The following is a 25,743-nucleotide window of genomic DNA, read 5'->3' as shown; positions in this document are numbered from 1 at the left end:
CGAATCTAGACTTTTCTTTTAGGGGGGGGCAGTTTAAGAATGAATCCTAACTCCTCCCTTATCTACTCATTACCCCTCCCACTTCCAGTCCTGGCCCCTCCCATAAAAAACCCAGATCACTGGTACTGTATGTACGTCAGCATGCACAATTCAGGATAGTTCATATACAGGGATATTCAATTTGGAGCAAAAATTTAGGAATCGGCGATGACGTCATTTTTCGCCGATTTCAATTATCCCCGTATTCAATTTCTTTGAAAAAAAACGGGGATAACTTTTCACCACTGAATAGGTGGCGAAAAAAAGTGCAGAATTGGGGTTTAGGGGTGCAGGCTTAAAAAAAATAGCCTGCACCCCTGGGAATGACATTTAAAAAAATAACTGTCAAAAAAAGTAAAAAAAAAAAAAAATAGGGACACCCCAAAAAATGTAAAAATTTGGGGTGAAAAAAAAAAGGGAAAAAAGTGTTTAAAAATAGGGAAATAGGTTCAGGGCTATTCTGCAAATATGCGGCAGGTGTATTCTAGAATAGATTATTAGCGGCAGGTGCAATTTTGCAGAAGTATTTAAAAAAAAAAACACTTTGGGAATTAAAAATATGCTAGTACCCATTTTCATGTACCCCAAATTTGATGGGACCACTTAAAAAAACAAAAAAAATAACCTAATTGCTCTTCTGCACCACTTCTTCAATGTCGGGATAAAAACACCTACCGCAGCTATTTAAAACCCCGACTTTCATTTGCAGGCTAAAACGGGGGTACCCATAGTGATCCCCCATGTTTTGACAGCATTGGTGGGGTCCTACAATTTATTCCAGGTAAATCCCGTTTTTTTTCGCCGATCCTATTTTGCCGGCTCCCGTTTTCGTAGCTTTTTAATTGAATATGGGGATAAAGCAGGCGCGCACCCGATACTTTATCCCAGGAAAATCAGCGATGTGGAGCGAAAAGTCCAGCACAGACTTTTTCGCTCCAAATTGAATACTCCTAATAGTATATTAATAACATATTCATTTTGACTATTGCTTATATAATATAGTTTGTACAGGACAGAAGATCACACCAGTGCATGTCTATGGCAATAAATAACAGGTTTACCACCAAAGCTTAAAAACATGACATTTCTCCAATGTTACAGGAACATTTTCTGCAATCTGCAAAGCTGTTCTTGTCTGACAATTTCATCAAACTGGGCTTTCACAGTTTTACCTCTATAGTATGTAGCAGCATTTGATAGCAATACTGTCATTATATGTACAAATGGATGTAACCTATGATTGTCAGCAGTGCAGAGGAGAAAAGGTGCTATATATTTAGAGCTGTTGAAAACTATATTTCTAATTAAGTAGCAACTTCTGGTACAGCATTAAATAAAATACTAAAATCACAGCATGTTTAAAATAAAGTATTGAATAATTAATTTAAACACCTATTAAATGTTTGTTTGTTTTTTTGCATCTATTGCACAGTAATTAATCTGAGCTTATGCAATGTGTGGCTTGTCACCAGGCTGTACAGCAGCTACCAATTTCCAGCATACCATGTGAGCCACAGTTTGGGACTTGTAATGCAAACACTGTGAATCATGTTGCTCTGCTCACACTGTCTCCCCTATGCATACATTGGTACATTAGTAGTTTCCAGCAACTGTACTGTATAAACTAGCCCTCTGTGTTTGTTTGCTCCAAATTATCATTAAACAGTCAGTCTGCAGTGCATTATCACTGTACTCACATACTGTCTGATCTTACAGCAGCTTTTCCTGCAGCCAGGGATGCATATAGGAGCTGGGTGCTGCGTGCTGGCTGCCACAGAATGGTGTTAATAAACTTTCACTGTTTTAGCAGTGCCGGGCTAATGAGCTGTTCGGCACTCAATAGATTCAGACTGATACACAGACTGTGGCAGACAGTTTAATTGACCTACGATCTGTGAACCCAGCTGCCGGCAAAGCATTAAGAGATTACACATACCAGGGCACTGACTGATTGCAGCCACACCACGCTATTCTACGGGGGGCGATCGCCCCCCTGGATCCGCCACTGATGTGGATGCGATTTCAGCCAGTGTTGCTTATCTGTTACCACAACAATTCTGGCCAGCCATTGCTGGTCGTGTTCATTAAGCAACCGTGGTCGGCCACTGCGCTGTCCACGATGGGTGGTAGTGCCTTACATGAGGTATTCCCAGTGCACTTTTGATACCGTATATCGAGGAATGTTGGAATGTCATATCTGTCAGGCACCCACTATCATGTCCCGTTCTAATTGACAAGATGTCAGATTACAACTGATGCAGGTCTGGGCATTTCCAAGATGTCACAGTAGGGTGACACCACCTACCACTACCTTTACATACTGCTATCCCATGACTTTAGGCACTTCAGTGTAAATGCTCTTTTGGACTAATGGGTTCATGGTAGATTCCAGTATTTCTGCTTGTCGAAGCTGCAATCCCATGAAATATTAGGTGTTGTTTTTTATATGAATCATTTTACCATGGTTTGTTTCTTTATATTGCTAATTCTGCATATTTTCCTCAGTGTTGTAGTGAGTAGAGATGCTTTAGAATGCCCCTCTGAGCTCTTTGACTTTTTCTTCCTCATTCTCCCCCATGTGTAATCACATGACACGCTGAGGGGTCAGCTCAGTTAGGTGCGAGCGGTACAAATACCTTTACAACGGCACATCACCTCGCCCTCATATCACCCTGGACACAGGGATTTTTGTACGCAGCCCTATAGGACTGCAAACAAAAATCAGCGAGTCCGGGGCTACCGTAAGTGATGCATATGTCACACATACTCGTGCTGCAAGCCGACTTGCAGGTAATTGAATTGACTCCAAAAAGCCTCTGCCTGTTTCTGGTAACCATATATTTTTTCCTTCAGATAGATTTAAAAAATTAGATAATTATATGTTGAATATTTTGGATAAGAAAAATATGCATGATTAGAAGGTTCTTGACTAGCTATTTAAAGGCTAAAAAAAAAAACTTTGGTGTGGAGTTGCTGTTTTAAATAGTGGACGCTCTGTTATGTAATAAACAAATACAAAAGGCAAAGACAGACTAACTCTAAATACCAGTCAAGTTATCAGCTTGAAAGTGTGCCATCTATTATATACTACTAAACTTCTGTCTAGCAGCTATACAGTGAGAGCTGGTGGTAGGCCACACCCCTCCCCTTTCCTCACAGTTCTCACTGGCTTTCGGACAGATACAGCCTCTATTCTCCCCCCAGTGCTGTTCCCTGAGTCTTGACACATGACTACTTCTGCATCTATTCTCTTGCTGAAGATATATGCTAATATACATTGTGCACTTGTTTTTTTAATTGTCAAATCTCTATTTTCCAGCCCTTCAAGCGTCAGACATTTTTAAGAAGTGTGAGTATGCCAGTTGAGAACACTAGAATACCGTCACCTCCCAATGAGCAGAAGCGGCCTATCTTACAACGCCAGACCTCAATCACACAGACCATAAAAAGGTAAAATACTAATATGAATCATTAATTCTTGTGTTTTAACTTCTACATTATCACAGCAAATTATGTCATTGATATATATGGTCAAGTTGTGGATAGAATTTATGCTAGATGCACACATTTACATTGTTGCACATACAGTAGATGTATTCAGTGACAGACTAAATGGAACAAATGCCTTTTAACCAGTAAATGGTGTAACTAAATGATCATGGGCCACAATCCAATACCTGATCGAGTACCCCTACTCTAAACTCACATCTTTCTTTTTTATCTTAAGTCTGTCCTCATTGTCTGACACTTTTATTTACTGAACCTATCCTCATGTCTCCTGTCTGTTTGTCCTTTATTCGGGAGAGTCCATTCCTGAACTTCTGCCTTGGCTAAGAGCCCAGGTCCTAATAGAATCAGGTGCTTAAGACTCAGACTGGGCCTTGTGGATCTCTAGTACTATACAAAAGTGGTCTTGTTGTTGTGACTATTCTGCAGTAACCCATAACCAGTACATCAAACACTAGTTTTGATTAATTTGGTGCAAATTAGAAATAGTGTTAAAAATTTCTAATATTTTGTAAAGCTGTCAAAATGTCTGCTATTTGTACCATGTTGATAGAAAATAATTGTAAAAAGTATTAAATAAACATAGATAGATAGATAGAATAAGTTTAAGAGAAAAAGCCTACTATAGAGCTTGAGTTAAATCCAATAAAAGTAGGGGTCAGTTCAATTAGGTGCAAGTTGGGTGCTGCGAGCCGCTCTCACGGCAAGCGCACAGCAAATTTCTATTGGAATGCAATTCCGAATTCACATTGCTCGTTTCTCGGGTGTGCTCATTAGTTCGAAATGTGTGAATTAAAAGAAACAAACTCACACTTGCACACTCGCACCTAAATTCATTGACCCTTTAGTGTATAATTATCTTCCAGATCCTTCCTTTGAGATGTTCCTTTGAATGTGAAAATGGTACTTAACAGAACAGCAGTATACAGATAGATAGATGGATTGCAGATAGACATTTTTGACCATTTCTATCTATATACATAGAGAAAAAGAAAAAAAAAATGTGCTCTATAGTGCAGCTAAAACTGTTTGTTTGCAAGCTTCACAATGATGTGAATATATGTGTACCAGATAAAAAACAATGAGAGCATGTAAACAATACAAGATTCGAGATTGGTTGAGATGCCAATCTCAGGTGAGTTTAGGCATGATTTTCATCTCGCAAATTTACTAAAGGCAAATTTGGGTGAGTTAGAGAGAGATTTCTTTCTTCTCACTCGTAAAACTCGGGTGAGAACGCAAACTCGAATCAACTCACCATTGGGCCAACACGGAAGTACTTTTCACCTAAAATATACATCTCTCAAAATTTACCAAGATTCGGGATGACAAGCTCAGGTGAGATTGGAGCAAACTCTTTGCCAAACTGACTTTTCAAACTCTCAACCTCCTGAGCTGCGAGTTTGGCAGAAACAAGAAAAATTATGTAGGGTTCCCCTCCAAAAGCATAACCAGCCCCCAGACTGGTCAGCCAGTCCTGGTTCCAAAAATTACGGGGAACAAAACGAGTAGGGTTCCACCGTAATTTAGAAACCAGCACTAGGCTGCAGGGCCAGTGCTGGTTTTAAATATAGGAGGGATAAATTGCATAGGGGTCCCCCTATATTTAAAACCAGGACCAGACCCAAACCGATCTGGGTGTAATGCCACAGTCAGGAGACCCTATTACTGGGTCTCCAGGGCCAAAGCATTCTCACCCCAAGCCGATCAGGCCAAGCCGTGGATCTCAGGGGAGGTGGGGACCCCCCAAAAAAGGGGTCCCCCCTCTCCCGAAACCCCAGGCTTGGTCTGAAGCCCGGACTCTTCCCTGCACCCCTGGGCTGTGGGTATGGGGGTAATAAAGTGTAAAATAGAAGTTGTTTTATTTTGACAAGACCCTGGATGCTACGGAGAGCAGCACCAGGATGTAGGTGAGTATAGGATCTTTTTTGCAGGTACTTACACACAAATGTCTACATTGGACAAGTGGACTGACCGGCTGGTACAGGTAAGTACTGTATGTGTGATTGAGGTATGTGTGTAATAAATTTATACTATATATGATGTGTGTGTTGTGTCTTTATTTAGCTATTTATTTTACAGTGGAGGAACGGGTGCCGACCGCCTGCTGGCACTTGTAGTTCTACAAGTGCCAAACGGCAGGCATGCTGGCACCTGTAGTTCCACTATAAAATAGAATAGTTTACTTCTATTTTACACTTTATTACCCCCTGTACCCACAGCCCAGGGGTGTGGGGAAGAGCCACGAGCTTCAGGCCAAGCCTGGAGTTTCAGGAGAGGGGGACCCCTTTTTGGGTGGGTCCTCACCTCCCCCTGAGATCCCTGGCTTGACCTGACCGGCTTGGGCTGAGAATGCTTTGGCACTGGAGACCCGGTAATAGGGTCTCCTAGCTGTGGCATTACACCCCGGTCGGTTTGGGTCCAGTGCTGGTTTTAAATATAGGGGGACCCCTATGCAATTTATCCCCCCCTATATTTAAAACCAGCACTGGCCCTGCAGCCTAGTGCTGGTTTCTAAAATTATGGTGGAACCCTACTCGTTTTGTTCTCCGTAATTTTTGGAACCAGGACTGGCTGACCAGTCCGGGGGCTGGTTATGCTTTTGGGGGGGAACCCTACGTAATTTTTTTTTTAAACATTTAACCCATTTTTTACAGGTCTAACACACAAGCAGCCTTCACATATCTCACTGATATGTGCAGGCTGCTAGCTTGGGAGAGATTTGCAGAGAGAAAACACTGCAATCTCGGGTGAGTAATCTCATCTTCACTTGCAACTAGGGGGAGATATCTCGATCTCCATCACCATCGGAAAACTCACTTTCAGCTAAACTCACTTCTTAGTAAATTTGAGAGATAAAAAACTGGAAAATCACCCAAGATTCGGCGATGCAAATCGAGATTAAAAAAACCAAAACTCGACCAATCTCGAATCTTAGTAAATTTACACCCAGATCTTCAATTCTTTTGTATCCTACGACTGTGAAACATATTGGCCTGTGTTTCAATCATCTCAAATAATGTTCCACAGAGCTACAGTATTAATTTCACTATTTAGCGCTATCTATTATGACAATATCTTCTGCTTAATATTTGTTAATTGCACTAGATTTTTTTTTTTTAATTATACACAGGTGGAAACATTTCATATTTTTACTTGTAATTCTGTAAATGTTCAGCATATCACATACCTGTCCACTGTTTGTCATAGTAATTTAAATTGAATCTACTTTGCCTAATGTCTGTAACAATTGTAAAAAAAATGTGCACTTTTATTTATACAAGGCAAATATAATAATTAGCTGAAAAGTACACTTTAGTGAATTCATTCGCAGAGTTCACACAATGTAACTATTAATGATTCAATCATTAATTTTAGTGCAAAGTGGTGTTTTCACCAATATTTCTTTCCTATTTCTTTCCTATTTTTCTTGGAAGGAAGCATGTCACGTTTGACAGAATCAGTACGATGCCGGTCAAGGGGCATCTAGCTAGCAGGAGGCCTATACATTATAGGAAACGTCAAACACTCTCTACTTTTTTTTGCAGGTAGTTTTGCATGTAGAGTTCTGCATGAGTTTTTTTTGAGAGTTTGGAGTCATTTGTACAACCCAATATAGTGACCTTACATGTCATGTTTATAAAGCAGTTGGTGCGTGTGGTTTTTGTTTCCTGCATGTGTGACAATTATTGTTAATTGTTTTAATCAAGCAAAAAATTGTTATTTAATTGCAGAAGTATATGCATCTTTGTATTTATGTCATGCACATATAAAGAGATAAAAAAATAGTAATAATAATTGAGATTGTAATATCCACCAATGGTAATGGATTAGGCCTATCTCTCTTAAAAATGATGATCAACTGCAAACTAGGTAAACTGCTGCCTAGCTGAATTAGAAACAGCAGTATTTAGTTGTTTGTTGCCATGCAGTATTGGGAGGCAGGGTCACATAACTTGAGATATACTCAGTCTCATTGTCAAATGTGATATGACAACAATAATAACAACAGCTTGTTTCAGGTCGGTTGAGAAAGTGAAAGGGCATAAATAGATGGGTATGTAGTCAAGAAGCTGGCGGTCGAAATGCCGACCGCTGGCTTCCCGACAGTGAAATCCCGGCATGGGACTAATGATAGGCGTCTAAATCCCGACGCCTAGCATTAGCCCCACGCCGAAATCCCGATTCCCGGCATACCGAACGTAGGTAAGCCGGGCGACGGGACCTGTTAGCTACAGGGGGGTTATGTCAGGGACTCTCTGGGGGACGTAGGGTTAGGCACCCCCCCGGGAGGGTTAGGATTAGGCTAGGGGAAGGGGGGGTTAGGGTCAGGCACACCCGGGGCGGAAGTTAGGGTTAGGCACTAGGGTGGGAGGTTAGGGTTAGGCACTGTCCCGGGAGGGTTAGGTTTAGCGTGTGGGGAGGGGGGGTTAGGTTTAGGCACCCCTGGGGGGAAGTTAGAGTTAGGCACTAGGGTGGGAGGTTAGGGTTAGGCACCCCCCCGGGAGGTTTAGGGTGCGGGGAGGGGGGGTTAGGTTTAGGCACCCCTGGGGGGAAGTTAGAGTTAGGCACTAGGGGGGGAGGTTAGGGTTAGGCACCGTCCGGCGGTCATCCATAGCTGTATTGTTGTTATTTATTATAGTGTATACACTTGTATGTTACAGGCAAAGTGGGATAACCAGGCTTTGTCCACAATGCCTGAAGCTTTTAGGCAAGGTGGGAAATTAAGAAACTGTTACCCCCTTTGCCTAGTTATTGTGCACAATGACTAAATGCTTTCAGGCAAAGTGGTAAATGCTATTTCAATTACTGTGACTGTGGGGGAGCTGTATCAAACCTTCTAAAGAGAACAAGTAAATAAGTTGCCTATAACAACCAATCAGCTATCACTTTATACAATGTACTAGAGAAGTTATATCTAGGAGCTGATTGGCTGCTATTGGCAACTTCTCCACTGGTTCTATTTATAATGATTGATACATCTCCCCCCACAGTCCTGGTAATTGAAAGGAGTGACATGGGGGATTGGTGACACCCTGCACTTCTTCCTGCCATCAGCTTTTGCCCATTGCATATGGTAACCAGGGCGTCCTGGATGTGCTGAGTTACAACTGTTGCCTCAGCTGCATAAGAAGGTGGAATAGCTCAGGGTAAGTATACACAAGGCCTAATACTGGAGGCTACGCCAAAAAGTAGGACTGCACGGGGTGACTGCATGGGGTAAAATTTAATTGTTCATTAGATTACCAGCCAGTAACACTTTATAATGCAGACAAAATATGTTACTTATCAGTGCAGGGGGGCAATAATTATATTACCTGACTGTAATGGGACAAGTATGTATTTGTACGAGATCAGGTGATCATGGTATAAGAGGATTGCTTTGTTTTACAGGATGTAGCATCCAAAAATATAAACTGAGAAATGTGCCAGAGTAGTCATTGTGGCAGTGGGTGAATAGGCATAGAGCATGCCCCTGCTGTTCCCAAATCTCACATATTCCTATTATGGAATATTTGGTGAAATGCAAATCATGTCCTTAATATATATATAAGACCTGACCTATTGCTCCTAAACACCGCTCAGTGAGTTGTCTTCTTTTTGCATTACCTTTGTTTGTATTCTAAAGTGTCTGGAATATAGGGACTGATGCAGAGTTGTACGCTATTAGCACAGCAGCTGCGTGACACACCCCGATTTCCTGGGATGCTGCTTCCGCACCTTCCCTAATCCCCCTGTCAATCAGACTGCTGCGTCCAGGCACTGCAAGTGAGCTTACAGACGGAGATCTGCACATGCGCAGTTGTTAATGTATACATGACTTTCCCTTAAGCAGCAAATTACTTGACATCATTATACTTTAACTGAGTAATTTTGCCTCCCACACTAATTGTGGGATATAGTACTCTCCTTGATACCTCTCTGCACATGTTGTCCAAAGAGATTCTTATGTTAAGGGGCCTATCCATTAGAAGACTTTTTTGTCAAAGACCAAAGACTTTTCCTGCCAACAAAAAGTCTTTCATGCAAAAAATCTTTCACAAACATGAAAGACTTTGTGAACGATATATTTAAAGACCAAGGACCAAGGATTGTTGCTGAAGAGACAAGGGAGTGGAAATTTTTAATGAATGGAGTGAATATTCATTAAAAAAAGTTGTTTGCCGTTCGCCGCTGGTCGTTCACTGCATATCCACTTTTCTAAAGTCGTTCAGCAATATGCAGAAATTGACCAGTGTGTTAGAACGGCAAAATACTTATTTTGTAGTTCGTGAGCGTGCGCGGCACAGGACGTTTGCAGCCTTTACATTAGACGACCAGGAGGTTTTGGTTTTATTGTTAAAAAAATTGTGTAATGGATAGGCCCCTTTACACTCTAACCGGTGCAACTTAAGGAGAAGTTTGAGTTATATAGCTTTCTTATCAGGCTGGATTCAAATCAGCGGCAGCCCGACAAGGATGAAAATCCTGATCGTCCCAAGGTAAGTATTCCCTAACCTAATTCCCCCCCCCTAACCCTAACCCTCCCTTAGGGGTGCCTGACCCTAACCTCCCCCTCAAGTGCCTAGCCCCCTCTAAGTGCCTAAACCTAACCCCCCCCTTACCCGCCGCCTAAACCTAAGTCCCCCTGGGGGGAGCCTAACACTAACCCTCCCTTCCCCTAGCCTAAACCTAACCTCCCGGGTGGGGGGTGTCTAACCCTAAGTCCCCCCGGGAACCCTAAACCTAACCTTCCCCTCCCCTGTGCTGTCCGCGCCCGTCGCCCGGCTTACCTTCGACCGAGTGTCGGGCTCCCGGCGTAGGGAAAATGACAGGCATCTGCATTTCAACGCCTGTCATTTAACCCTTGCTGGGATTGTACAGTCGGGTAGCCGAAGGAAAATGCGAACTAGTATTATGTAAAATACTGTTGGTAGATGTTTTTTTGCTAAATAAATCTGAGGATATGTGCCCATCATCTTCGATAGTCAATGTGATATCCAAAAAGTTAATTTTCTCTCTACTTGCCTCGAAAGTTAATTTTAGATTAAGGTCATTGGAATTTAGCTGATTTAAAAATTCCATAAAAATCTCCACTTCTCCCTCCCAGATGATCAGGAGGTCATCAATATACCTCAACCACAAAATTATATGTTTAGTGTAGATCTCGTTAGTCTCGTTAAAAACATACTCCCGCTCCCACCACCCCAGGTAGAGGTTAGCATATGTGGGGGCACATGTGGTCCCCATTGCAGTGCCTCTTACCTGGAGATAGAAGTTGTTATTACACACAAAGTAGTTTTTGGTAAGTACGAATCGTAATAATGATATAAGAAAATTATTGAAGTTGCTATCCTGATCCATACTTAAAAAATATATATTTTTTTTTTCACACATTTTATGAAGATTATTCACACATTGACATATCATTACATTATTTATCAACACAGTACAGCACTCAATTTTTTATTATTTTATATATTTATATATTAATTTTCTATATACATATATTTACATTTTATATTTAATATTTTTTTATCACAGTATACTATATTATATATAGATGGGATTATTTGGATAATATTATACTATATTAAATAATATGATCTTTATCAGGATTTATATTATATATATTAGATGCTATTTTAGATCAAATCTAGGTATTTATATGAGAATAGATGGCAAGCAAGGAATAGGTAATCTACTATTCGATCTGAATAGGCCATATCTAATATCTTATATAGCGATCATGTGATCTTATATTTTCAATAGCGCTATCTACTCCTGCTGTAAGAACTTTGACTGTCCATATATAGATGATCCATTTACTTTACAAGTAACCCCATATATTATCTTGTTTACCCTGGAATCTAATTGTGGATAAAAGAATTATATCAGAAAAAGATCGGAGCTTGATTACTATAGCCTGGAGATTCGAGTATCCATTAGAACATCCTGGGTTGATGTTATCTTTCTCCTGCTGCACCTATGTCTGTCAATCAAGGATAAAAAGGCAGGACTAAACTAAAGATCAGAACGTAATAGGCCGTTTGACGATCTGTACGACGGGGATTGGCTAACTACGGCACCCGCGGGTATTTAAGGCTTCTTCAGTAAGACATTCAGCTTACCTTGATAAAGCATGAAAGCGAAACGCTGCGTCGGTTAGCGGCGCATGTCTGTACCCCTTATGTCAAGCAATTACACTGTATGTTTATAGTGAGAGTTATATGTGATTATCCTGAGAAAGGTTTTAATATGCGCAACTCTCACCACTAATAGCTCTACTAAATTGGATAACTGTGACCTGTGCGGCGCGGTGTTCCTAGAGCATCACATTGTGTGCTATATTTGCATATTTCCCAGCAGCATTTGTATATGTGCTAAAGAGATCCATAATATTATGCTCAAATTGAGAGTGTCTTTATAATAAATGAAAATATATGTTGATATCACTTTGGGGCATCAAATTAAATATGTGAGCTGCATTTTAGCAATGTCTCACCATAACCATATTAGTGACTTATGAGAATCACTTTTCAATTGATTAGCGTTGGATGTGTACATATTTAAGGGACATATTGTTATCTTTGTCCCAGCTATTGAAACATTATTTGAGAACTGAACACATGGATGGTTCCTTATGATTCAATACTAGCTTAATAATATTTTCCTTGATAGCCCTATTTGTGACTATCATATACATACTTATATAATTATATACTCCAATTGTATATGATACATGTTGGATAGTATAACCTACTATCACACTGTGACGTAAATTTAGGGGGTACTCATGTGACGCTTTTTTAATCACATTTCTTTACTTTATACTCACCTAATTTTTAATCTATTTTCGCTGCTCTTAATATTCATTAATAAAAGTTACATTTTAATATTCAATTATGTGCACCAACAGGGACATTTCATCCCTTTTCTCTTCTTTTTTGGCAACTATATTGTAGATGTCTTTGGTAGCACCCCTCATTTGATGATAATGATTCTTGGAAATAACAAATGTGAGGGTTTCTTCTCCTCTTTAGGAGCTATTCTTGTGCGACTAGATATTTGTTAGTCTAATATTATAGAAGGCATACACCTTTGGTGAGTCATCTAGTAGTGTTGTAACTGACCTTCTCCCCAAAATATACCCATGTTTGGGGAACTTCAGCCGAATGGCACTAGTGTGGGGTATAGCCTACACTGAATGTTGTCTGGCTGAGCAGAACGTTTGCCACTGCAGCCAATGGAATGCCTATTTAACCAGACTGTTGTCAGACATACATATAAAAAAAGCATATAAAGGAGGTATATTGGATACAATGACTTTTAGGGCACAAACTAATCTAAATCAGTCAAATGTATTTAAATTGGTATTATCCTTTAAATCCTCTCTGGCAGATAATGTAGATGGTTGGTCGCTGCATGTATGACAGTTGTGTGTTCTGAATAATAATGTCTTCCCTAATATAATGTTTCATCAGCTAAAGAGTTCTATTGGCCTCTCATATTGTCATCAGTTTTATTAAATAAATCAGAGCTTTTGAAGGAAGGAGGGCTGTGAGCAGGGGCAGCGAATGATAACCTGTGGGATTGCTCTGCTTCTGTGTATGTAACCTGGGTGTGCGACACCACAGATCAATAGGCACTGTAGCTGCAGTAGCAACTTTTTACCTTATTAATCAGCAAAACATGTGGGGGGGCTCCAGCTCTGAAACTTGGCAACCTGGGTCTCTGCAGCAGGCCACCAGCTACCGGAGCTTTCCTTATGCCTCAGTTGGACAATATGCCTGTCTGTGAAGGGCTTTGAGAGTTGGTTGCATCTGGTTGGATAACGTTTGCTAAAGATAGCATTAGAGGTTGAGTCTCCCATATATTCAAATATTCCGAAATACGGAATATTCCAAAATACAGAATATTTTTAGCATACAGTAACTGAGATAATGACATCTTTGCTTTTTGATGGTTCAATGTACACAAACTTTGTTTAAGGCACAAAATTATTAAACTTATTGTATAAAATTACCTTCAGGCTGTGTGTATAAGGTGTATATGAAACATAAATGCATTCTGTGTTTAGATTTTGGCCCCATTCCCAAGATATCTCATTATGGTATGCAAGTATTCCAAAATACGGCATATTCCGATATCCAAAATAACTCTGGTCCCAAGCATTTTGCATATGGGAGACTCAACCTAATACTAATATGTGTGTTAGCTCCACTGCAATGCAAAAGCAAAAACTGTATTCAATTTGACTTTTACTACTAATTAGGGAAATTACTTTTAATTTTTTCTGGTTTCAGTGTACACCAGTTGCATTGTTACACGTCTGCTTTGTCATGTTTTGTTTAGATGAGTTCTATTCTCAGTATCCATTTTTGTTTGTACTAAGGCAAAACTCAGGTCAGCTCTTAATCATTTATCATTTGCAACTTTTTAGTGTTTTGTTAACAAGATATGATAGCAGTTGTCTGTCTAATGCTGGGAATACACTATACAATTATCTGTCCAATCTGGCTGGTTGGAATGAAACCCTGGTAATGTATGGGAGCAAACGACAGTCGGTCATATGGTTTTAAACACTGGAAAACAGACAAAAAACATTTGTTTAAATTGGTTAAATTCGTGTGTTTTAACCAATTTGTCTGAAGACCATTTTTGTCTGCTTTCCAGTGTTTTGTGAGCCAATGGTCGATTGTCATTTGCTCCCATACATTACCAGGTTTTCATTTCAACCAGCCAGATTGGACAGATATCTGACAGATAATTGTATAGTGTATGCCCAGTATAAGGAATGGGCTTAGAGCCACACAGCTACAAAATGTCTGCCATCTGAAGTGCTACTTGTGAATAAATAATTAGTTTTATGAACATAAATAATTGTTCTTTAAATAAATGAATGAATGTATGAAAGCTATATTACTGATTACATAGAACCAGTTTCACAGTTGGCTACAGCCGATAATAACATTCTGAAAAATATTAGTGACACCAACCTTATGAAATTATTAATCTTAGGTAGCTGTAACAATTAATCACCATTCAGGAATCTCAGTGCTGGCAGTTGGCCCAGATTATACTGTATACTCTGGTTTTGCCACTTCTGAAAATAAATAAATAGTGTATCTCATTAAACACATAAGACATAGAGGTCAATTCAATTAGCTGCAAAGGAGGCGAGTTGCCAGTTCAACAGCATGGAAGTGTCAGCACCTCATTTTGCCCCCTCGTGGCTCTATATGGCTACGAACTAAAATCAGCAAGTCCGGAGCTACAGTGAGTTCAGCATACAGACGCATTTACCCGTGGGGGCGGGATCATTGAATTAACCCCAAATAGTTATCCAGTTGCTATAATAATCAATACCTAGAAAATATATTATTGATCACAATAAACTGCAAATTACACAGAATTAGTGGTAGATATATCACACCCAGCAATGATGAACCTTTTATATATCTCAAATGACCGTCATATGTCATAAATATCAATGACTTATAGACAACGTTATTGGCAGCAATGATCATCTTACCATGTTCAATGCCCATCATAAAGAGATCAAGTGAACAGCACTTCACACAACTGCCTGCAAGTTTCACCACAGAAGTAACCAGAATTAGATGGCTGTGAGCAATCTAATAATGCAAATAACGATGAGCATATTCTTGTGTGTAACGGGCCAGCCTGTAACATCAGACACAGTGACAAGCATCTTATACTTAGAAATTACCTTCCTGTAATTTGCCCGCACTGAATAGCATAACAAACCCAGCAGCAAGCAGCATATTATACACAGCAGTAATCAGCCTATCTTTGTTTGCTATAGCCATCATTTTCTGTAGCCCAATGTTCATTATATTATGCTGTCCCAAAACTCAGCATGTTATACACCCACAATGGCAAGCATGACTATAGAGTGCAATGATGTATACTGCATGTCACCTCTCTAATGCAGTGGGAGAGCTCTAAGCGATGTTGACACCCCACTCTGCTCTACCCACCTTACCAGTGTTCTGATTGGATTTGCACTGTTGGCATAATTAAAACACTGATGGAGATCATTGCATAGGACCTAAAATGATCATGAATAATCCGCCGGATGCTAGCTACATGTTTTTGGCATTAGAGGCTATAAAATTTTGTAGTAAATTTTAGAATACATGTGACTAGTACATGAATTTACTAGCATCAGCCAAATAATTGACAGGCTGGGAAACAAAGACTAAGGGGTCTATTTATTAAGCAGTGTTAGGAGAAGTGAAAAGTGAAGAGTAAAAAGTGATAAGGTGCCAGCCAATCAGCTCCCAACTGCCATTTTTCAAACACAGCCTGTGAGATGGCAGTTAGGAGCTGATTGGCTGACACCTTATCACTTTTCACTCTTCACTTTTCACTTCTCCTAACACTGCTTAGTAAATAGACCCCTAACTAGGAAAACTGCCTCAACATAATTCAGTTAATGTCACCTTTTGCATATTGATGGTTACCATAAAACAGTGATGATCAACCATTTCAAGGGTTGCAGGTGTGGCTCTCTACTGTCATTAGAGAACAGCTCATTACCTTTATTCTCAGTAATAAACAAACAACCATTTCAAAAAGCCCCCCACAAATGCCACTCAGAGCTCCCACTAAAATCTTGCACTTGCTCTCATACACCTACTTGAAAAAAATTGCCCCCACTTCCCATTTAGACACCTTGACAAAAATTGCCTCCACATTCCTCTCAGAACAAAACATTTCCACAGCTAATCCCAAAATGCCCCACATGCCCTCAAAATCCACGCGTGTTCCAAAATTCCTCTCAGAAATACACACTTAGCCCCCCACTACTAAGTTAGTAACCACTAATAAATATAATTCACTAATTGGATCATTCAATTAAATAAATAGAATTGTATTATTGCGTAAAGATTATTACTTATCTGCAGTCCAGTCATTTTACACAGAGGAAGAAGGGACACTGTGTTGTGCAGATTGCCCTGTACCCTCTCCTCATACACATCTGATAGGAAGTGGTGAATTACCACCCTGCATTGTGCAATGAGGTCACATGATCCAGGATCTGACTGCTATGAGTATGTTCAGTCAGCTTTATGACATCAATTATAGCATAAGTCAGGGGGGAAGGAGGCGCTGGGCAACACTGGGGGTATAAAATGAATAGGAAGGCCATGATCTGAGAACCTTATCAATGTGTTTACACCTGTTTTAGTAAGACTCATTCTCTATAATAGCTGTATTGTACATTACAAGAAATAGTTGATTACATGGGTGGTATGCTTAGGAGCTGTATGTACTTTAAAATATCCCCCTATAGCTAGTCCATGTATTGTTGAATAAACCCATACTTGGAAAAGGTAAAAGTGTGGTCATAGTTTGTTTAGCTCATACTAATGGTCCTGTTTGCCATAACGGATACATTCTGTGTTGCAGGGGCACTGCTGACTGGTTTGGAGTAAGTAAAGACAGTGATTCCACTCATAAGTGGCAAAGGAAAAGCCTTAGACATTGCAGCCAGAGATATGGAAAGTTAAAACCACAAGTTATAAGGGAAATGGACCTCCCAAGCCAAGACAATATATCGCTGACAAGTACGGAAACACCGCCACCTCTTTATGTGGGACCAGCGCAGTTTAACATGCAAAAGGTATTGTGTTACCAGCATGCCATGAAAGCTGCTATTACTGTCTGCTCACATTTTACAAAGTACTTCAAATATGGGAGGATTAAAATGCTCCTATGTTTTAGGTTTTACCATTGTAAATTATTAACTTAGAATAGTTATGTTTGGTAATTCAGACTTCTTATAATCTAGATCAGTGATTCCCAACCTCGGTCCTCACGGCACACTAACAGTCCTGGTTTTAGTGATATCCATGATTGTGCACAGATGGTTAAATCAAAATAACTGAGGCACTAATTAAGTCACTTGTGCTCAAGTATGGCTATCCCTAAAACTTGGACTGTTAGTGTGCCTTGAGGACCGTGGTCGGGAACCCCTGATCTAGATGGACAAAATTAGTGTAATATACACCAAACAGTATACAGAATGTGTCCTTTCTCATTTAAGGGTCTATTTATCAAGCAGTGAAAAGTGTGAAGAAGTGAACCAGTGGAGAAGTTGCCCATAGCAACCAATCAGCTTTGAAGTAGCATTTATCAAGTACAGTCTATAAAACAGGGATGCAGTCAGGAAGCCGACGGTCGAAATGCCGACCGCCGGCTTCCCGACTGTCAAATCCCACCAGGGTACTAATGACAGGCGTCGAAATCCCGACGCCTGTAATTATACCTATGCCGGGAGCCCGACGCCCGACACACGTGGGGGGGGAGGGTTAGGTTAGTGGCTCCCGGGGGGGACCCAGGGTTAGGCACCCACCCGGGAGGGTTAGGGTTAGTCTACGGGAAGGCGGGGTTAGGGTTAGGCACCCCTGGGGGGATGTTAGGGTTAGGCACCCCCCCCCCCGGGGAACTTAGGCTTAGGCTGCGGGGAAGGGGTGGTTAGGTTTAGGCACTTAGGGGGGGGGGGGTTAGGCACTAGCGGGGAGATTAGGGTTAGGCACTCCTAAGGGAGGGTTAGGGGGGTGGTAGGGTTACTGATACTTATCTAAATCCCCTGCCGAAATCGGGATTTCATACTGATTCCATAGAATAATAGGTAGGAGCTGATTGGTTGCTATGGGCAACTTCTCCACTGGTCCACTTCTCCACACTTTTCGCTGCTTGATGAATAGATCCCTTAGCCTCAATACGCCATGCAGCTCTATATATGCCTGGCATGAGCGAGCCATCAGGTCCCGTGAGACTCTGCTAGCATCGGGCTTCTTTTTTTACCGAAAAAGCGTCTATGTCTGTGCTGATTAATTTCATATGTGACACTTGTATGTCTGTGTGCGAATGAGACTGTAAATGGAACTTGGAGTGGAAAAATGCTGCAGCCATTGAGTCGTACTTAGCATGTGGTTTGAAAGACTGAGTCGCACACAGATATACAAGTGTCACATATTAAATTAACAAGCACAGTCTCCTGGTGCATCTTAGTCACATCACATTTCGACTTGATGCAAGCAGAGTCTCACGGGACCAGGTGCATCAAGAGGGGCTGTTTGACGAGATTGTAGCAAAGACAAGGGTGGACACATCTGTATGTACGGGGGATGGTTTCACAATCCCAACCATCAGGATGCTGGTGGTCACTATACCGACAGAGGCATCCTAACGGTCACAATCCGACAGATACTGATTATTAGGGTTAGAGTTATGTTTATGGTTAGGCACTAGACAGAGGATAGGGTTATCCTGCGGGAGGGAAGGGTTATGGTTAGGCTGCAGGACCGGACGTTTATGGTCTGGATTTTGACCATTGGAATGCTTCTGTCGTGATTCTGACCAGTGGGTTCCCCTATCCAACCCTATGTACGATGTGCCATACTACTCTTTATACATATTTTATTATATATGTCAACCAGAAAGCAGTGTAGTGATTTTTTTATGCACCCAACAAATACAGGAAAGTTGGCACCAAGTAAATAAGCAAAATGTTGCCATGATGGGCTTAATAATAAAGGAAATAACTTCATCCAAAGGTTTAGCTCCAAATGTGTACAGTAAAGAAAAATCTTATGACCTGTAGAAGTAGGAAGGTACAGTAGAAACTCTGCTCGCTGACTTTAGGGAAGTCGCAGCAGTTGTAAAAAAATTAATTGTTGGGTCTTTTGTATGCAGAACTCTCTTAAAACATTTCAGATAGCTCAGTTCCTCTTACTTGCATTAAGAACAAATATACTGACCTTGCAGCACCAAATTATACACCTTTGTTTTATGTATTACACAACGTATAATATTTATATCCATTTATGTAGATTATAGACCCATTGGCAAGAGGACGTGCTTTCCGAATGGTGGAGGAGACGGATGGCTACAGTATGCCACATACACCAATTACACCTGGCGCAGCTTCTCTCTGCTCATTTACTAGCTCCAGATCTGGATTCAACCGCTTTCCCAGAAGACGGAAAAAAGAGTCTGTAGCCAAAATGAGCTTTAGGGCAGCAGCAGCACTCGTAAAGGTTAGTTGTTGTATATCCTGTGATGGACTGTGCTCATCTTCACTTGGTAACAGTTAACATGCTTAAATCGTGTGCACAGTATATTTCCCCTGTACTAGTCTATAGTATTGATTGCTTAAATGTTATTCCAACATATTGGTGTATGATAACTTCATCTACACTGCAGAATTTGCTTTACAATACTGTGTTGCTGCACAGTAACATATTTTAGGTTTTCAATAGCTGATTAAATTTGTGCTTTAGAAGTTTGTTAATAAAATGAACCTTGCAGTTTATTTCCTTTGAAATCATTATATAATTTTATCAAATGCATCGACCATTACATTTGATCCTTCAGTGATTCTTGGCTCTGCACAGCAACTAAGAGGGTCAGCAGGTCAAAACTAATATCTAATGGCACATGCACACATGATTGTAGTATATGCAGTATATATATATATATATATATTTCTACTTCAGGGTCCATAGGGTATCCACAGGATACCTTGGGGTATAGGTGATGAAGTCAGGCATCGGGCACCATAGAGTTAAGTTTCAGCCTCCCAGGATGCACTAGGGTACCCCTTCTATACCCCGCCCCCGAGCCAAGGCATCTCAGTTTAGTTTGGTGCCCGGCCGGAGTCGGATGCACCTGTTAGAGGGGGGCCATGAAGAGCCACTGAAGTTTCTTCAATGCAGCTGTGGCTGCACATCTGGAAGTACAGCATGGACAGTCAGTCCTGACGTCCATGCTGTCTTCCCTACACCCCCGCCGGTACCAGAACGCCGGTACTGATCCGGGGATGCTGGTAGGCATCTGGGGTCACAGCTAGCGGTGACCCCAGATGTTTAGGACCATGGCCGGAATCAAGGGGGACAACAGGTAAGCAGCGGGGTCCCGCGGTGGGTCCCCGCTGATACATGGTCAAGAGTCCCCAGGCAGGGGGCTCCCTGGGGACTGGCTGCAGCGTGGAGCCAGGTTTTAACCTGCGCTTCCACTACCCCCCTGGGACAGCAGGACCGCGGCAGAGTGGTAGCGCTGCGGCATCCCAAGGGTTAAATGCATGCCAGGGGAGCGCGCCTTCCCTGTCTCACAACCGGCGCCTCCCCCGCTGCACACAGCCCTCTCTGCTCTAGCTGACTGGTCCTGTGTCAGCGCTCCTCCCCCAGGCCGGCCTCCTCTCTGCTCCTCGGTGGCCATCTTTGGAAGAAGCATGGTGAGCGCGGCTGGACGCTGATGAACGGTGGCATCGTGGCCTGGGTCCCCCTGCATACCTCTCCTCCGTTGGATTAAGGTCTGTGTATGCAGCGCTGTGTCCTACCAGGCTCTGAGTCTGTGTAGTTGAGGATCAGCGCTGATAGTGCAGGAATTGATTTCTTCGCATTGTATGTGACCTATGCTAGCGTCTGCTGCCTGTACTTTCATTTTCTATCTGTCAGCATTTAACTGTCCCTGTTCTTTCTGCTAAAGCCCTTGCGGTGCGGTGCTTGCAGGGTGGTCTCACACTATACTAACGAGTATCAGTGAGAGGGGTCACATACTTACCATTATGTCTAAAAGTGATTTTCCTCTCCAGCTTTTATGTACTACATGCAAGGTACCTATAGCGGAGGGGGACGGTAGTGCGGTGGGACTATGTCGACGGTGTTATTTGTTGACGCGACCGATTACGGTCACGGCTCCGGTACAGGAGCCGCCCTGGGCTTGTTTTGCCAAAGCGCTTACAACCCTCGTGGCCAGTTAGCTCCGCAGCCTGCCTTCACTCATATGGGTTTGTCCCAGCAGTCAGTGGTGTCGTCACCCATGCAGGATTTCCCAAGACAATTGATGGTACCCCACAGTCTCCCTATTTCCCCTCCTCAGGTCTCTCATGAGCCTGCGTGGGTTAATTCGTTAACAAGCTCTGTACAGCAGTTGTCAGAAGTGTTGCAAGGGGAGTCTGTGATGCGGCCTCACAAGCGGCTGGTGGCGTTTCTGTCTGCTCATTATGAGGATGACAACGGGACGTCCGACGATGGGGAGATTCTGGATCTTCTGACCAGGAACCTTCCCGCCCTAAAGAGTCGGACGCTAAGTCTAAAGTGTATATACCTGGCCTTATTTGTGCAGTCCGTACTGCTTTAGTTATTGAGGATGAGGAGCCTCCAGTATCAAAGTCCAAATACGCCTTTTTCAAGGATGTTAAAGGAGATACCACAGTGTTTCCTCTTTCGGTGCAATTAGTTGACCATTTAGAGGAAGCGTGGAAACAGCCAGGCAAACGATATCAGCCTCAAAGGCGTTTAGCAGTGGCGTATCCGTTTGCGGACAATTATTTCGCCAAGTGGGAGTACCCTCCACAGGTGGATTCTCATGTGACACGCCTTGTCCGTAGTGCCACATTACCCATGCCATCCATGTCCTCCCTTAAGGATGCTACGGACCGCAAGGTGGAGATCTGCCTGAAGTCCGTCTATTCCCTTGCGGGGGGGGGGGCAGCGCGGCCAGCTATGGCCATTTGCTGGGTTGCCAGAGCTATGGAGTGCTGGGCTGATACGTTGGAGGCATCCTTCGATGCCGACTGTTCGGCTGAGCAGATGGAGTTGATCGGCAATCTCCGGGATTCGGCCACTTATATCAACGACGCGGCCTTGGATATTAGTACCCTGGCGTCTCGAATTTCTTCGGCAGCTGTAGCTGCTCGTCGCACATTGTGTTTGCGATCTTGGAAGGTGGACGCGGATTCCAAAAAGGGTTTGGAAGCGTTGCCTTTTAACGGAGAAGTTCTCTTTGGTCCAGACCTGGACAAAATTGTAGCCACGCTGGCGGTAGCCAAATCGGCATGTCTCCCGTCTGCTGCAGTTCCTTCCGGTTCCGGTAAGTCATCCCTTTGGCCTTATAGGGCCCAGGGTAGGCCTAAAGCACAGTCCTTTCCCCGACAGGCTGGCCCCAAGAAATCGCCAAGCCCCGGAAGCAGGTCTGGAGTACCAGACGTCCGGCCCCTAAGCCAGATGACAAGCCTGCGGCCTGACGGTCCGGGCCTCCCTTTGGGGGATCCCAAAGTGGGAGGCCGCCTGCTGCAGTTCGCCCGGTGTTGGTCGGTCACCACAACGGACACTTGGGTTCTCGAGGTGGTCTCGCACGGGTATGCCCTCTCCTTCCGGCACAGACCCCCGGCTCGATTCTTCACCACGGGTCTACCATCAGACCGGAACAAAGCCACGGAGCTGTGTAAGGTCTTGCACACTATGCTCCAGCCTGGTGTTATAGTGCCTGTTCCATTCTCCCAGAGGGGCCAGGGTTTCTATTCCAATCTCTTTTTGGTGCAGAAACCCAATGGGTCGTTTCGTCCGATTCTCAACCTCAAAGCTCTCAACAAGTCTTTGCGGGTGCCGAAGTTTCGGATGGAGACCCTTCGGTCCATCATTCTGGCACTGGAACCTGGGGACTACATGGTGTCATTGGACATACAGGACGCTTACCTGCATGTCCCTATTCTTTTGCGCCATTAGCAGTTCCACAGGTTTGCAATCCACAGCGAACACTTTCAGTTCCGGGCGTTACCTTTTGGCCTGGCGACAGCACCACGTGTTTTCAACAAGGTGATGGCGGTCATGGCGGCTTCCCTGCGGCTGCAGGGAGTCCGCATGTTGCCGTACTTGGACGACCTTCTCTTAGGGGCAGGATCTCCGGAGTTCCTTCTGCGCCACTTGGACCTGACCATTGCGCTACTGCAACGGCACGGCTGGTTGATAAACTGGCAGAAGTCCACCCTGATCCCGTCTCAGCGGATTCTGCATCTCGGAGCCTTATTGGACTCGGGACAGCAAAGGATCTTTGTAACGGGGGAAAAGATCTCTGCCTTACAGTCGAGGGTGCGCAGTTGTCTGCAGAGCCGCCGGGTGTCTCTGCACTCGGCGATGAGGTTACTGGGCTCCATAGTGTCGGTATTCGACATGGTGGAATATGCCCAGTTTCACTCCAGACCTCTGCAGCACCTGATCCTGTCCAGATGGAATGGACTGCCTCAGAGTCTGAAGTCCCAGACGTTGGTGCTCACTCCGGAGGTTCGCCTGTCTCTCGCCTGGTGGTTGCAGACGACCCATCTCAACAGGGGTCGTCCGTTCTGGGTGGCGAATTGGGTCCGGTTAACAACGGACGCCAGTCTTCGGGGCTGGGGAGCGGTCTCGGGTCCACACTTGTTCCAGGGCAGGTGGACTCCGGCAGAAGCAGAGCTTCCAATAAACATCTTGGAACTCCGAGCGGTTTTCAATGCTCTCCAGCAGGCACATCGGGTTCTCCAAGGTCACCCAGTGCAGGTCCAGTCGGACAACGCTACCACCGTGGCCTACATAAACCGGCAAGGAGGAACCCGAAGTCGGGCGGCTCTCGTAGAGGTGTCTCGGATCCTGGTATGGGCGGAGCGCAATCTTCCGCCCATATCAGCTGTCTTCATCCCAGGAGTGCTAAACTGGGAGGCGGACTTTCTCAGTCGCCAGGACGTTCATCCAGGGGAATGGTCCCTGCACCCGGACGTTTTTCAACTGCTGGTGGACAGGTGGGGTCTTCCAGAGATCGACCTCATGGCGTCCCGGCATAACAACAAGTTGCCGGTGTACGGGTCTCGCACAAGAGACGAAGAGGCGTCTCTGGTGGATGCTCTGTCCGTCCGGTGGACGTTCCGGTTTGCTTACCTCTTTTCTCCAGTTTCCCTTCTTCCACGGGTAATCCGGAAATTCAAACAGGAAGGAGGGACGCTCCTGTTGATAGCTCCCGCATGGCCCAGACGGCACTGGTTCTCAGACCTTCAGGGTCTGTCCGTGGACAGTCCTCTGCGCTTACCGCTTTGACCGGACCTTCTGTCACAGGGTCCTTGTCTTCACCCGGACCTGACTCGGCTGTCTTTGACGGCGTGGCTGTTGAGACGGCCATGTTAAGGTCCAGGGGGTTTTCCAGCTCTGTGGTATGAACCATGCTAAGAGCTAGGAAACCGTCTTTCGCGAGAATATACCATCGCGTGTGGCATACGTTCTTCCAGTGGTGTCGACCGAGAGGTTATGCACCGTGGGAGTTTCGTCTGTCTCGTGTACTCTCCTTCCTTCAAGCGGGACTAGACCACGGGCTTCGCCTTGCTTCTTTGAAGGTACAGGTTTCTGCCCTGTCTGTCTGGTTTCACCATAGGATTGCTACAATCCCTGATGTACGAACCTTTATGCAGGGCATTCTGCGAATTCTGCCGCCTTTTGTTCCACCCATTGCGCCTTGGGACTTGGCTGTGGTCCTGAGAGCTCTCCAAGGACCGCCGTTTGAACCGCTGGGCTCAGTGGATCTTAAATGGCTTACAGCTAAGACTGTTTTCCTCCTGGCCATAGCTTCGGCCAGACGTGTTTCTGATTTAGGGGCTCTCTCTTGTAGACCCCCTTTCTTGATTTTTCATGGGAACAGGGCAGTGCTCCGCACTCGGCCCGAGTTTCTTTCCAAAGTTGTTTCCCAGTTTCATGTTAACGAGGAAATCGTTGTTCCGGCCTTTAACTCACCGGGTCTTTCCGTGGGTGAGGCCTCTTTGGATGTTGTGCGGGCCTTAAGGACTTATGTTGACCGCACTTCTTCGTTTAGGAAGTCGGACGCCTTGTTTGTCCTCTATGGCTTCCGTAAAAAGGGTTGGCCTGCTTCAAAACAAACTTTGGCAGCCTGGATCCGTATGGCTATTTCTGAAGCTTATCTTCATGAAGGCTTCCTTCGGGCGGCGGATTCTCCTTTCAGCACAGGAGCGTCCCCACCCTTAAAGGATACTGCTTTGGGACATCCCCAAGGTATCCTGTGGATACCCTATGGACCCTGAAGTAGAAAATATGAGATATGGTAAGAACTTACCGTTGTTATCTCTAATTCTACGAAGTCCATAGGGTTCCACAGGACTCCCGCCCTGTCGCACCTGTGCTGCAGATGGGCTTTACTCTGGTCACCGGTTTTTCCGTCTCCCTCTGGTGAGAATGTGATTCTTGTGTGTCCAGATCTTTCAGCTCTCTCTTCCTTCTCCTCCTCCGGCCTATGGCTTGGTACCTAACTGAGATGCCTTGGCTCGGGGGCGGGGTATAGGAGGGGGACCCTAGTGCATCCTGGGAGGCTGAAACTTAATTCTATGGTGCCCGATGCCTGACGTCATCACCTATACCCCATGGT

General features: G+C 43.8%; 1 protein-coding gene across 2 annotated transcripts in view; it reads left to right on the top strand.

Annotated features, from left to right (window-relative positions):
• RHBDF1 (rhomboid 5 homolog 1) overlaps positions 1-25,743 on the top strand; it is a 188,714-nt gene that overhangs the window by 77,765 nt on the left and 85,206 nt on the right. Inside the window, exons 3-6 of one of the 2 annotated variants that reach the window (XM_088466712.1) lie at positions 3,359-3,489; positions 6,984-7,094; positions 16,966-17,179; positions 19,395-19,601. In XM_088466712.1, the coding sequence (XP_088322838.1) occupies positions 3,359-3,489; positions 6,984-7,094; positions 16,966-17,179; positions 19,395-19,601 (663 nt within the window). The remainder of the gene's footprint in view (positions 1-3,358; positions 3,490-6,983; positions 7,095-16,965; positions 17,180-19,394; positions 19,602-25,743) is intronic. The other variant, XM_088466713.1, reaches the window with a different exon arrangement.

Source organism: Taudactylus pleione, unplaced genomic scaffold, assembly GCF_031769625.1.
Source record: "Taudactylus pleione unplaced genomic scaffold, aTauple2 ptg000066l, whole genome shotgun sequence".
In the NCBI taxonomy this organism is placed as follows: Eukaryota; Metazoa; Chordata; class Amphibia; order Anura; family Myobatrachidae; genus Taudactylus; species Taudactylus pleione.
Note: the sequence above shows the minus strand (reverse complement) of the source record. Positions and strands in the feature narration are given on the sequence as shown.